The sequence below is a fragment of the Thunnus thynnus genome, chromosome 20 (assembly GCF_963924715.1).
Source record: "Thunnus thynnus chromosome 20, fThuThy2.1, whole genome shotgun sequence".
Taxonomy (NCBI): domain Eukaryota; kingdom Metazoa; phylum Chordata; class Actinopteri; order Scombriformes; family Scombridae; genus Thunnus; species Thunnus thynnus.
The window spans coordinates 5,719,941-5,733,371 of NC_089536.1; the positions used below are offsets into that span (position 1 = coordinate 5,719,941).

Below are 13,431 nucleotides of genomic sequence, written 5' to 3' on the forward strand. Positions count from 1 at the left end.
GTCCACATACTTTTGGCCATTTAATGTATTAAATTGGTGCAAAACACTGAGATTGAGTAGCATTTATTATTATTGTCCAGTATAATAAGGTAGCAGTCATATCATGCAACCCTGTCATGCATTTTTTTAATTTATTCATACTGTAACTCTGGTTTGGACCTCTGATGACCCACATGCTGTGTGTGACATCATCCAGCATCGATGAACCCACATCTGGAATGATCTGTTTCACTCAACACATCTGTTTCTATTCAAATTAACATTGTGGGGTTTTTTTCTCCTTTCTGCTGCTCATCCTGTGTGTGTTTGTGCTCCGCCAGGTTCCCTCTGCAACTTGGACATCCCCATCATTAACATGGAACTGGACGGTATTTTTGACTTGCCCCACATCTCCCCCTTCAGGAACTCAGTGGCGCTGCTCGAGTCGACCAACAACAGAGCGGAGTCAGAGGAAGAGTCTGAAAGCACAGTGCTATGACGTCACTGAGTCTCCCCCCTCCCCTCCCCTCCTCCTCCTGCTGGGCTGATTAAATGAAACTCAACGCTACTGCTGCACCGTCTCGCTCAAAACCCCCCCCCCAGACTCATTCGTCGACCTTTCACCTCTCCAGCTTGGTCGCTTCAGCCTCAACGACCGCTCTGGATCTCACCTTCACACCTCACCACCTGTACTTGATCCAGAGTTGTAAAAACAAGCTCTTCTATAAAATAACAGAAAAAGAAATGTCCATTCTCACAATCAGGAGGTGTTAGTGACAATGCTGTCAGGAGACTTTTGATCGGACACAGAATTTGACATTTTACGTTGGCTGGATCATTTTGATTTTTAGGAAATGTTTGGGGTTTTTTTTATTTAATGTTTTATGTTTCTTTTTGCCTTATTTGATCCACTTGCAATATTGCCTTTAACTTCACACACAAGACTGGAAAGAGGCTACTGGGAGGAATGAGTGCTCTTCGCTGCTGCTTTTCATGAGTGAATTTTAACAAGGAAGAACAACATCTGTCCTGCCGATTCTTCTTCTTCTTCTCTCTCTCTCTCTCCCATCTCAAGTTCCTCCTCCATTCCTCAGGGGCGTCCCGTTGAAATGCCTCGCTCTGGCATGTGGTGGCCACAACCCCCTCCCCGAATTTCTATCCCACCTGAGCGTTCACTGTGAGTGTGCCAGTATGTCGTTTTGGAAAGTGTGTGCGCGTGTGCGTGTGTGTATTTTGCTAGTGTGTGATGTTTTTGGTAATTGTACTACGTGATGTTGCACTGTTGGTGTCGAGCATAAACAGGAATGCATGTTTTAGACATTTAGGAAATAACAACCAGGTTGCAAAGAGGTTAAACGCCCAATCACACTTTTCTCTATATTTACATTCAATCAGGATTTCAATCACTGAATATTTATTGTTTATACTGTACATTTTCAGAGTATATGAGTAACATTATAAATCAAGTCAGATCATATTTTGTATCTACAGGAGAGCTATAAAGATACAGTTTCCTCCAGATAGAATATAGGTGATGTTGTCAGGGAGCTGCAGTATAAAATATATGAGACATAGTTTATGAAAGGTACAAAAATGGAAGGGTTGGAATTAATTTTGTAAATGCAAGTTGAAAAATTAAAAAAAACTCCATGTGATTACACATAATTATTTTTGGCAGCGAGCAAGGTAGCATGGGATTTTTAATTTTTTCATGTCAAGTGAGGATTTGTGAGGAGCTGAAGACACAGAATGACAAGAATATGCGGGTGTGGAGGCTGGAGTGTGCCAACAGAATGGCCGTCGGAAGTAAACAAATCACTCCGCCACTTCTCGCTCGTCACTGTGGGCGTGTTGACACCAGCTGACAAGGATCTATAGATACTGTCACCACAATGTCAACAAGGGAGGGCTTCTGTGTGCGTGTCCCGATAATATTTGAGCTATGTTTTTAGCCTTTTAGTATTTCTTAGCAGTCATTGTCTAATTGAAACAACTCTTCTCCAACAGTTTGTACTACTTTGTGCCAAGCTGCAGTTCTTTTGTCCTTGTTGATTGCTGATTTATTATCTTTCAATCAACTTATTGATTAATCAACCACTCATTGTGCGACTAATCAAAGTGGTATGTCAAAAGTTACATAGTCCAGCTTTAACAGAAGAAACAAATGAATTGTGAGATGGGATATGATTAGAAGACGCACATTAAATTGAATAACAAAATGTAAACTTTAAAAGCCTTTTTTAAAATTAGTTTAAAATTAATATTAGCGCAGAATAAGGACTTTATTATTAATTAGCAAATTATATTGTTTTACACTGTATAATTTAAATGCAAATTTATATAATGTTTCACTTATTTTAATGATTGTAATTGAACAAGTAAATATAAAAGTCTTGAATATCTCTGGTGGCACACTCCAGGCTCCATATGGGAAAACCTTGAACAAGCATGTTGAGAATCATCCCTGGTAAGACCTTAGCTGAGAGAAATGTTGGAAACCTCTGAGTGAGAACGTACAGGCACAAGTTTTTGTCCTCCTGCCTTGAGGTATTATAACATCCTATCATATCATAACAAAAAACTGAAAACAGTCTTGACGCACTCCCAGAAAAAAAAGGTGCTACTGGCAAAAACGTGCGCACCTTTTTTTCTGACAGTGCAGCACTGTCTGATGACGCTGGTATTTTGGTCTATATTGGTGAACCAGAGGCAAGTGCAAAGATATGTGTATATGTGTTTATTTTGATGAGAGTATTTATACAGATATATTTCTGAATACTTTTTACTAGGTCTAAAGGGTTGTGATTGTTTCCGCTACACATGAATCTCATCTGAGGGGAAGGGGGGGGCGGGGGAAGCATTCAAACATGGGACCAGACTTTCCCTGCTGTCGCATCAAAATCTTTTCAGAAATCAAAAGTAAGACTTGAAAATCAGTTCAACTGGAGTGACGAGCTTTGCTTATGACGGCAGCCGTTTGTTATTTGCCTTGCGGTGGGTTTTGTTGTGACCTATCCAGATTTGTAAGACTTTCTTTTTTGTCCTGAGAACATCAGTGCATCCACGACACATGGCCTCAAAGTCACTGTGCTGCTCTACCATCCTCTTTCTGTTGAAGAGCGATATTATTCACAGGACTTTTGTAAATATTGAAACCTCTGTACATACATGGTCTGTATATACTGACAGGGGAGAAATTTAAATATATATATATAGATATATAGATATATACAAATACTGTATTGAAAAATATAAATGATGATGAACATTATAACATTATAGTGTACATATAATATTATAATGTTGCCGGTTCTAGCACAATATCTCCAGTTTCACACGAAATAACATCAAGTAGACTTCGCACAGTTAAAGCAGCTCTAATGGCACTGACTCCAGGTTAAATCTAGTTTATAGATTTTCTCAATAAAAACTGCTGATAGTGCTTGTGTTGCAGAGTTCTTTACTTCAGAATTAACCTCTTGAACCCTGATTTTAGCTTTACAGTTAGAAAAAACTGTCCACACCATTTAAAAATATTGCAAATAGTACTCTTGTGTATAATTTGTTTGTTTTTTTTACATTTCCACATAGTTCAACCTGGCATATTTCATATTTTTGAAAATGTTGGGATTTTGTTTAGAATTTAAAATAGTTTTCTGTGGGTTCGCACAATCCTTTTTTAACACAACCTGCAGTTGGGATCAATTACAGGGTCAACAGGGTTTAAGAGGTTAAGAGACACTCTGCAAGGAAACTGCATCACTGTCTTTAAAGTTTGACTTTTAGACAGCGGAAAACGAATCTCCTCAGTTCCACAACATGAATAAAAAAATAAAAAAGACATACACAGATATGTCCCCATGTTAGATATAAGATAGATTAAGTAATTTTAAAATTAGAGCATGCAAGAACTTTCTTCACCAGCAGAAAAACTACAGAATCAAAGAAAAATTAGACATTTGCTACAATTTAGGGCTGCAAAAAAATATTTTTATTATTGATTAATCTGCTGATTAATTGTCGTTGGTCTGTAAAATGTCAGAAAACAGACCAAGGTCATTTGTGCGACTCAAAAACCAAAAGATATCCTGTTTACTATCACATGGGACAAAGAAAATCCTCACAATAAAGGAGCTGAAACAAGGAAATATTTGGCGTTTTGTGTTGAAAAATTACTTTAATTGATTACTTAACGAACCGTTTCAGCTCTGCTACAATTCATACCAACAACTGAAGTCAATCAGTTCCTCCAGATGAGTTGAAATCAATACAGCATGAAATGCTATCACCAGTATTTACAATTTAAATATTTAAAGAAGTTCATGCTGACAACACAAAACATTTTTTAAAAAAGAAGTTATTGTTGCAGTTTGGCTGTGCTGAGGTGAATGGTCTGTCCTGTCTTTGTCTGGATTTCTGTGTTACAATGTGCTGCTCTTCGTTTTGTACTAAAGGGTTTCAGATTAAGGCTTGTACATACATACAGTATTCTTCAAACACAACTTTATTGACAATAATCCTGTCGAGCAGAGACAGTCAGCGAGAGATTCCAGAGACAGTTTCCAGTATTACAGCTTTTGCAAGCATGCCCTTTGAGCACTAAAATACGAAGGCCTTTTTTTTTTACATGAATAGGTGGAATGTACCGGTGATAGACGATGTTCACCTCATAGGTTGTGATACAGGCGGATTTGTGTGTGTTGTGGACATAGTTTCAAGTAAAAGAGGGTGGAGGGATATTTAATAAAAGTGTGTTATGACCAATTTGCAGGGGGTGGGAGGAGGGGCGGGAGGGGGGGTTAATTCGACATTGTCCTGTGTGAAACTCAGCAGCATGCTTTTTAACCATGCCTATGAAATATGTCTCATTTTTGGTCCTATATAAATGTGCTTGTATTTATTTTTTATAAGTGAATAGATCGACCTTTGCAAGAGAAAAATAATTCAGTGCTACCCTTGACCTTTTTCAGTCAAACTCCCCATCGATTCTGCCAACAGTTTATTTGAATCACTCATGATTTACTGCTTGTTTTTCACCTTCTGTGTTACATTAATACAGTACATTCCACCCTTTTTATCTATAGCAAATAAGAAAAAGCACATTTGACTCAAAACACAGACCAAAATATCTTCAGCTAACATGATGGAAAAGAAGATGATTGTGGCCAGAATCCTGCGCTTTCAGAGGAATAAAATCTGGTTAAAAACTTTTCTGACTCTCAACTGAAATCATAGATGGACTTTCCTGTCAGCAAGCAAGAAAAAACATGCTGCATACAGGTTTGTTTTTTACCCGTACACTCTGTAGATTACACTGTGGTGCATGCAGCCATTGCAAATACATCTTCAATCATCTTTTTTTGTTTTTGCTCAAGTTTGAGTTCCAAGTAAAGGGGGCCAAAATAAAAAGGGAACAAATAAGTGATCAAGGAATCTTTTTAGATTGAAAAGTTCTTTGTGTCGAGCTGTAGTGACGCTGTGGACTCTTTAAAGTTTGAAGTGAAGAGGAAATGCCTTTTCTTGGACATGCTATCTCCCAGTCACCAAGTGGAACACAGTGTAAGATAAAAAAAAAAAAAATCCTCATCCGAATGTCAAAACTATTAAAATGTTTTTATATTACTTGGATTTTCTGTGTTTTTGTTATGAATGATAAATGTAAAAAATGGTGTTCAGAAAGAGGCATCTTGGGACCAAAAAGCAAATAAAAAAAAGAAGAAGAGTACCCAAAGTGCTGCAATATATTAAACGTTGGTATAAAACTGTCTGGTTGGGTTGCAGTGATTTCTCACTACAAGGAAACCTTCAGTCACATCCAAGGTGCTTTAGTGAAGGCCAAACACATTCTGCAGAGGCATAAAACATTCAATTACATTTTTGAATTGCAAGGTAAATCAAAATGTAAAGTGGCTGACAGTGTCAGCGCTGAAAAGCACCTGGCAGGCAGTCCATTATGACAACAAGCAACCATGGTGTGTTTACTGATAAACATCAACCTTACAACCTGTTTAGTCATGATCAAAACAGGCTGTGCTTCATGCAAAGAAAAGAGCAACCAATATAATGCAGAGAAAAACTGAAAATAGTATCACACAAGATGAAGCGTCAGTTCGTTTTCTCTCTTACCTCTAGTGGTATCTAGTCACGCAGATAATGGAGGTGAATGGAATTTGTTGAGCTGACAGCGTTGAAAAATGACATTTAAATAAGAGTCTCCAGCCATGCTAGGGACTTTGTGAGGAAATAAATAATATTTGGAACAATCCTTTTAATAGATATTGAGGTATTTCACTGAATAAGTGAAAATTTTTACTTGCTGTTGATTTTTGATGAAGAGTCAGAGGATCACCAACGTCAGTAGGATTCATCTTCTGGGCACCATGAATACCTGTACTGCATTTTGTGGCAATCCATTCAAAATTTGACGAGACATTTCACTAAATAACAAAAAATCTCATGGTGGTATTAGAATAAGTCATTGGATCACCGAAGGAGTAGGATTCATCCTCTAGGGACCATGAATGTCTGTACAAAACTCTTCTTCCAGCCAGTGGTTTTTGAGATATTTCAGTTTGGCCCAAAGAGATGGATGCTGCTAGCGTGGTACAAACTCAACAGATGAAGATGAATCTTTCGGCAAACTGCACTTCTTCAGGAATATTCTACATCCTGAAGAAGGCAGTTTGCCAAAATGTTGATCTTCATTGTTTGAAATAAATGCATCGGAGTTCCCATTTTTTGATGTCTGTCTGCAAGCACCTCACTAGAATACATACGTTTTCCCTCAGTTTTTTAAAAACTCAACAGAAACTTTGCTTTCCAATTACAATTTCTCTGTTACTCTAACTTATCTACAGACGTCCCTGTCAACCATTTTCATATTGTTTTGTTTATTGAGGATATTACCACCTAAATGTCATTTTTCAGAGCTGTGAGCATCATAGACACATTTCTATTCACCTGCATTGTATATGGTTGTGAAAACTCAAATCTCAGACAGATATTCTCAAAACCTGGACGCATACAACCCAAATAATCTGCATCTGCATGAAGTGAACTGACCCTTTAAATGATGAAACATGCACGATGAGTCCTTACCTTTAATTTCGTTCAAAAAGTTAAACTGTGGTGAGGCAGCTGCTTCGAATGACTTGTCCTTGAGATCAGAATATACAACATAGCGAAATATGACTTTGTGTAGCTTTTTTCCCTTTTCTTCTTTCTTATAAACACTCTGATTCATCACAGAAATTGACTCAATTATCATGATGTCACAATAATTTTATTAACTCAACTGAAATGTACTCTGAGTGCCTCTTACCAAAGTCCATGCTGATGTTTAAGGGTGAGTTGTAGGCCTGCAGGTACTGTTGTGGGCTCTGGAGCTCCTCTCGAGCCAAAAGCTGGTCGAGGACCTCCTGAGGGACGATCAGCTCCGGAGTCTCATCCAGCACGGATCCAGGAGGGGCCTTAGAGCACATTCAGACAGGATTATTCAATAGTGGTGAAAACAGGAAAACAAATAGGTGAGATTTGTGTATGAATTTGTTTACAGAAACTCTTATAAATTACATAAAAGTGGACACACCTTAGATATTTCAAGCTGTTCGTTCAGTTTCTGCAGTGCTGACAAGACGCAGCAAACCAGAGTCTCTGTGCTCGATTCCTCATCCTCAACTCCCTTAGCCTCAAGGTCCCCGGCCACCTGATCTGCATTTAGCACCTTCAATCAGAAACATAAATCACTCAGTCAAACGATGGTCATGCATACAGAACTGACAAGGAAATCACACAGACGGGTGACATATTAAAGGAAATGACTGAAATGGTTTGATGAGTATGATATGGATCCTATGTTAAGGCCTTCTATTGGTTGAGCACATATAGGAGATTTACAGGACAAAATGTCAGACACTAAACACCAAAAAGAGGGAATATCTTTTGAAGGAACTGTGTTTATCCATCCAGTAGAGCTCCACGGACTTTAAAAGGAGCATTGAAGCTGATCTGGAGGCTGGTGGTGGAACAACACCTTACTAAAATATTTAATTTGTCAGCCGGCTGTATTTGCCTCATACAAATGAAACTTCAAAGATCGAAAGTAAAGATAAAAAGCAAACCTTGTAGCTCCACTGCTGGAACAGCCTGCTTTGAGGGTTATGTGCCATGAACACAACCTTGGGAGCTTCCAGCAAAATACTAAAAGGGAATGTAAAAATAATAAGTATGGGTTCATATGCTGTATAATATAAGATCAACAAATGTTAGGAACCTTTCTTTGCTCTATAATGATTCCTCATGGAGGTTTATGGACATACTGTAGTTACACATTTAAGAAAACACAAGAAACACATATATACAGTAAGTGGACAGCACATTTAAAATCAAACTCTGGACAAATATAATACTTTAAAGAAGAAAATAGCGAATGAATAAATAAACTAATGAACAAGCAGATAAATATACAACAGTTAAATTTATCAACAATTTTATGCTACTTTATACTTCTACTCCACTACATTTCAGAAGGAAATTTTAGATTTTACATACAAAACACTGGATAACCTAATAAAATTCAAGGCTTTGTTAAAGATAAAACCAGTTGTTCACAACATTTTTGGTTGTCTTGGAGTGACTTCTTACAAAAATCAGAGTCTAGTTGGGGCCCATCGCTACATTTCAGAGTTTTTAGCAGTTACACCACAGAATAATCTCCCTCTAAACTTCTCAGATGGTTTGGTTGATATAACTGTTCAAGGCTCAAAGAAGCTAAACTCTCCAATTATTTCGAGAGAAAAGTCCAAAATATTTATACAAATTTGTGTAGCAGAACTAAGTTTTTTCTCATTTTCTACGTCATTAATTGTCTCTCAGATTTATCTTTTTGGATGTTGCCTGTAGTTTAATCCATTATGTAATAATAATATTTCACTGACAGGCTCTTTTCTGCGGAACAAGTACTTTTACTTTTGATACTTTACGTACATTTTGCTGATAATACTTGTGTACTTTAACTGAAGTGAGATTTTGAATGAAGGACTTTGATTTGTAATTTGTGAATATTTTCACATTGTTGCATTACCTGAAGGATCTCAGTACTTATTCCACCACTGTTTAACAATGTTTGGACGGTTGTACATACTGTAGTAGTATTGTTAGTTTTGTTTACAGTTTAATTAATCTGTTTCTATCTTTGTTAAGATCTTCTGTTGAACCATAGTCACATCGATCTGTTCACAGGGATGGAAAAATCACAGAAAATATTCAGTAGTAATCAAGCATCAATAATTAAACTTTTAAGATGTCTGCTTCATACTGAAAGCATTTGAACACTTCTTCTTGTGAGTGTACACACACATCATCATAGCTTGTTTTGATATTTACTGATGCCAGTAGAGTACACGCAACAAACATCACATGATGAATATTTGCTTGATAAACTGGCTATGTGAGGTGAATTTACATGAGACAACAGGAAAACTTCGATGAACGGTACTATGAAGTGGATTGTATGACAACACTATAGCATATATGATATTATTCTTCATCATTACCCGTCTGACTGTTGCTGCATATCTTTAAGGTCTTTCAACACAGCAACCAGAACCTCCCTGGAAGACTGGAAGAGACACACACAGAAAACCGTAAATACAAGACTTCACATATTAATGAACCTTCACCATAGACTGACTGAACTTTTGTTTTCAGTAACACTTACTTCAATGACATGAAGCAGACAGGACGGATAAATCAGCAGCAGGCCCGTCATGTAATCCCACGTGTACAGCTTGCTCAACTGAAAGTTGAGTTTTTCATAATGAGCTGTGTGGAAACAAGCAACAGAACAGTCTATAGTGTTTGTTGGAAGCAGGCAGTTGCAGTCAGCGTGAGAGCTCAGCTCTGTTGTACACATAGTCTCTCCTGGGTCTTTTATTGTGGGCTTTCTATTCTGTTTCATTAAGCAGCAGCCACAAAAAAGCTCTTTCAAGGACACACTGCGGGCTCATTCACATGCAGAAGTGTAAAACTTATGAAAACATCCAAACAAGGCAAACAAGAGAGCTTTTGACTGCGCAGAAAGTAGCTGCAGCACATTTTAGTGATTTTAAGTGTTGGAAAATTGTTCGAATTTAACAGTGACGAATTGATGTTTCCCAGATATCAGCTTTTGTCCAAGAGAACACCATCACCCTTCATTTCCCCTAACGGAAAATTGGACTGGCATAAGGTGATTAGGTCACTGATGAGAATGAGGAGATGTTGTCAGTGAAGTGGCGTTATGTTGTTATCAACCACTGAGCTGTGCTCTCAGTATTCGTGGCTCTAAGGTAATTGCTGGCTGACCTCCCAGTTCTGTCCTGTCAGCGAGATCGCGGGGGAGCCGAGCAATCACTATGAGCCGCTGTAGCACGATCTTCTGTGGAAACAAAGAGGAAAAAGTCTTAGAAAAACCTGCAATGAAAGCAGAATTGTGTGCAGAAATGACAGACCTGCCCTCATGCAAACATGGAATGAGACACTTAAATCATGCTTGATCACACATTGAGCACATAATAATAGGTTACTTTGCATTAGTTTTCCACTTTTTGCAGCATTACCCACAACAATCAGTTAAATCCAGTATCTATCAGGAAAAAGATCTCTGAATTAATTAGGAAAACAATCAACATTTTCCAAAACAGAACTATGAATATGCATCTGTACAATAACTTTATCTCCTCTTGTCTGTTATTTTATACAAACCACATCTTCTTCTACATCCTTCCTCTGTGCCATAAGATAGTGAAATAAACTAGTCCCAGCTTCTTCCTCCATCTTTTCCTCTGCTTTCAATGGGCCAATCTTTTGCTCGCTGTTTTTCTCCATCTCACCCTCTCCCGTTTGTGCAATTCAAGCACTGAGTGAGAGCTGCCTGCCTTCAGTGTTTATAAAAGCTTATATCCTAGAAACGTATTGTTCCCCAGATGCTATAAAACGAAGCCTGCTGCACTCTGGTGAGATTACAGACGTACACGATAAACACAGGAGCCAATCACAGGCCAGGACAGCCTTGTATTTCAGGTAATAAAGGACAATAGGAGGAGGAACTGTATGATGAGGATGGCAGAGGATGGTGTAGTAAGACGATGAACTGTGTTAGATCTGAGTGACTGTCATAAACTGTTTTCATGATAAGAGCAATGATATGTGGGTTAAAGAACAACAAACTAGAATTACTAATTTGGATCTGAAAAACTCGACTAAAACTGTGCTGTACACCAGCCTCATGTACACTCAGTATTTGCTGTTCACTTACCAGATTATCACTCAGATGGTGGAAATATTCAGATCCTTTACTTAAGTAAAAGCCAAAATACTGTTGTCTAAAAATACTCCATTACAAGCAAAAGTCCTGAATTCAAAATGTTAAGTAAAAGTATTTATTATCGTCAGCAAAATGTACTTTAAGCACCAAAAGTAATAGTACTAATTATGCAGACTGGCATCTTTTAGGGTGTTATATTATTACAGTATATTTATTATATTGTTTGTTTTTATTTCTAACAAATTACATGTCAGTTCATTCATATTATATAAGTATCATACAATTCTATTAATAATATTAATGATAATACATATAATTTATATAGCGCCTTTCACACACTAATGCAGCTCAAAGCGCATTTTTTTTATTTAAAAAAGAGCATAAAATTTAAACAACATTTAGAATATTAAAATATATTATTTTTTGTAAAATCTTAATCAGAAAAGTAACTAGGGCTGTCAAATAAATGTAGTAGAAAGTACAATATTTCCCTCTGAAATGTAGTGGAGTGGAAGTATAAAGTAGCATCTGATGGAAATACTCAAGTACAATATAAGTACCCCAAAATTGTACTTAAGTACCATACTTGAGTAAATGTACTGTTACTTTCCACCACTGATGACAACTAATTACATTATCCTTTTACAAACTTTTTATTCAGTTTAAATTAGGAACCAGAAGGTCCCTTTGTAAGTGTGCCAGAAAAAAAACCCCAAAAGTTATTACAATTACAACGTTAAAACAAAGTTATTTTGCTCTTTTTTCTCCAAACACCCGTTTTGGGACATGTTAGCTACCAAAGCACTAATTTAAATTGCTATTAAAAACGTGATATATTGACCTATTTCAATGTAATATATTGCCTTATATATATAATAGGGGTACTGGCATGATATTTTTATAAAAAATAAGCATTTTAGGTGATCAGTAACCCTAATTTAATGATTGTTGGCAAATGTTCTTGGGCCTTATTTTAAGTTTTTGCTTCATTTGTGGGCAGTCGGATAACCGTTAGTTAGGATAACCGTTACTACAGGTTACCGTTAAAAGGCTTCAGCACAAACCTCTCTCATTCTCCCGTCAAACACTTCAAACATTGTCACTGTGCCTCCTCCTTCCTCCTCCGAGTATCTTTCATCAGATTGGGATGAAAAGTTTGTGGATTTTTGCGAAGTGGCCATGGTGGCACTCAGCGGGGGATGTTTGGGTCTCCGCTCTCTGTGGGTTGCTACGGCAACGAGTTCGTCACTGACGTCAAGACGCATTTGACGTAACATAACAAACAAAAACAAAAATAAACAACAGAGCAAAAGATGGGGGGCAGGTTCCTGGTTTGCCCAGTTGGTGATGCCCAGTTATTATTATTATTATTATTATTATTATTATTATTATTATTATGTACTTGCAAAACATATGTTACAAAGTACATCACAAGGCAGTAGAAGCAAGATAAAAAGGTAGAAAATATATTAAAATAGAGCAGATATAGTGATAAAATAATAAAAGTAATAAAACAAAGAAATAATAATGATAATAAAAACATTGTAACTGATACCAGTAAAGGTATTTCAGTGATACCAAACGCAGTTCGAGTCGACGACCAGCAGATGGGGCTAATTTAATATTATCTGCGTGTCATGCGCAGTGCGGAGCAGCACTGAGGCGCGTGAGCACAACTGTGCAGGGAAAATCCACCCTAAAACTGAATTTGTGATTGCGCTATTTGGACATCAAACTCAAATGGAAATCAGAGTGCAACTACATGGGCATTTTAATTAGAATTTTACACCTAAAGTGCAAAAAATAAATATAAAAAATAAGAGATGAAAACAAAATAAATCAATGCAATGAGAGACCAATACATATTCAAAATAAGGGGGAAAATGATAAGAACGATTTTAAAAGGGCGATTCATTTGACTTCAGTGATAGAGAGTCAGTGATCTTCAGAGAAGATATTTCTGTATTATTCTAAGAAGCTGTTGCTTTTTTTTAAATTTGTTTTTAAGAGCAAGAGAGTTAAACTTAATCAAAAAAAGAGGGGAAGAGGGTTGGGAACCTAAAAACTTCTGTTTGTGGGTAAAGATGAATGAAATAAAAAACAACACAGTTTAAAGATTTGTCATAATAACAAATTATATCTTTAAG

At 37.0% G+C, this 13,431-nt stretch overlaps 2 protein-coding genes across 9 annotated transcripts in view; one reads left to right on the plus strand and one right to left on the minus strand.

Moving 5' to 3' along the window:
- Window positions 1-5,601, plus strand: part of LOC137172686 (rho GTPase-activating protein 44-like) — a 109,159-nt gene extending 103,558 nt beyond the window's left edge. For all 5 annotated transcript variants that reach the window (XM_067577256.1, XM_067577255.1, XM_067577254.1 and 2 more), the window contains one exon: window positions 321-5,601. In XM_067577256.1, the coding sequence (XP_067433357.1) occupies window positions 321-478 (158 nt within the window). In that variant the 3' untranslated portion in view covers window positions 479-5,601. The remainder of the gene's footprint in view (window positions 1-320) is intronic.
- tex47 (testis expressed 47) overlaps window positions 1-12,568 on the minus strand; it is a 39,589-nt gene extending 27,021 nt beyond the window's left edge. For 3 of the 4 annotated variants that reach the window (XR_010925021.1, XR_010925020.1, XR_010925019.1), the window contains exons 1-8: window positions 12,349-12,568; window positions 10,324-10,396; window positions 9,698-9,801; window positions 9,534-9,598; window positions 8,100-8,178; window positions 7,568-7,702; window positions 7,301-7,448; window positions 7,078-7,135 (exon numbers count right to left, since the gene is read on the minus strand). Coding sequence is in view for 1 of the 4 variants with exons in the window: in XM_067577258.1 (XP_067433359.1) it covers window positions 7,098-7,135; window positions 7,301-7,448; window positions 7,568-7,702; window positions 8,100-8,178; window positions 9,534-9,598; window positions 9,698-9,801; window positions 10,324-10,396; window positions 12,349-12,561 (855 nt within the window). In the remaining 3 variants the exon portion in view is untranslated. Of the gene's footprint in view, window positions 1-5,702; window positions 5,826-7,077; window positions 7,136-7,300; window positions 7,449-7,567; window positions 7,703-8,099; window positions 8,179-9,533; window positions 9,599-9,697; window positions 9,802-10,323; window positions 10,397-12,348 lie in introns of those variants that run through there. The other variant, XM_067577258.1, reaches the window with a different exon arrangement.
- Between the last annotated feature and the right edge of the window lie 863 nt (window positions 12,569-13,431).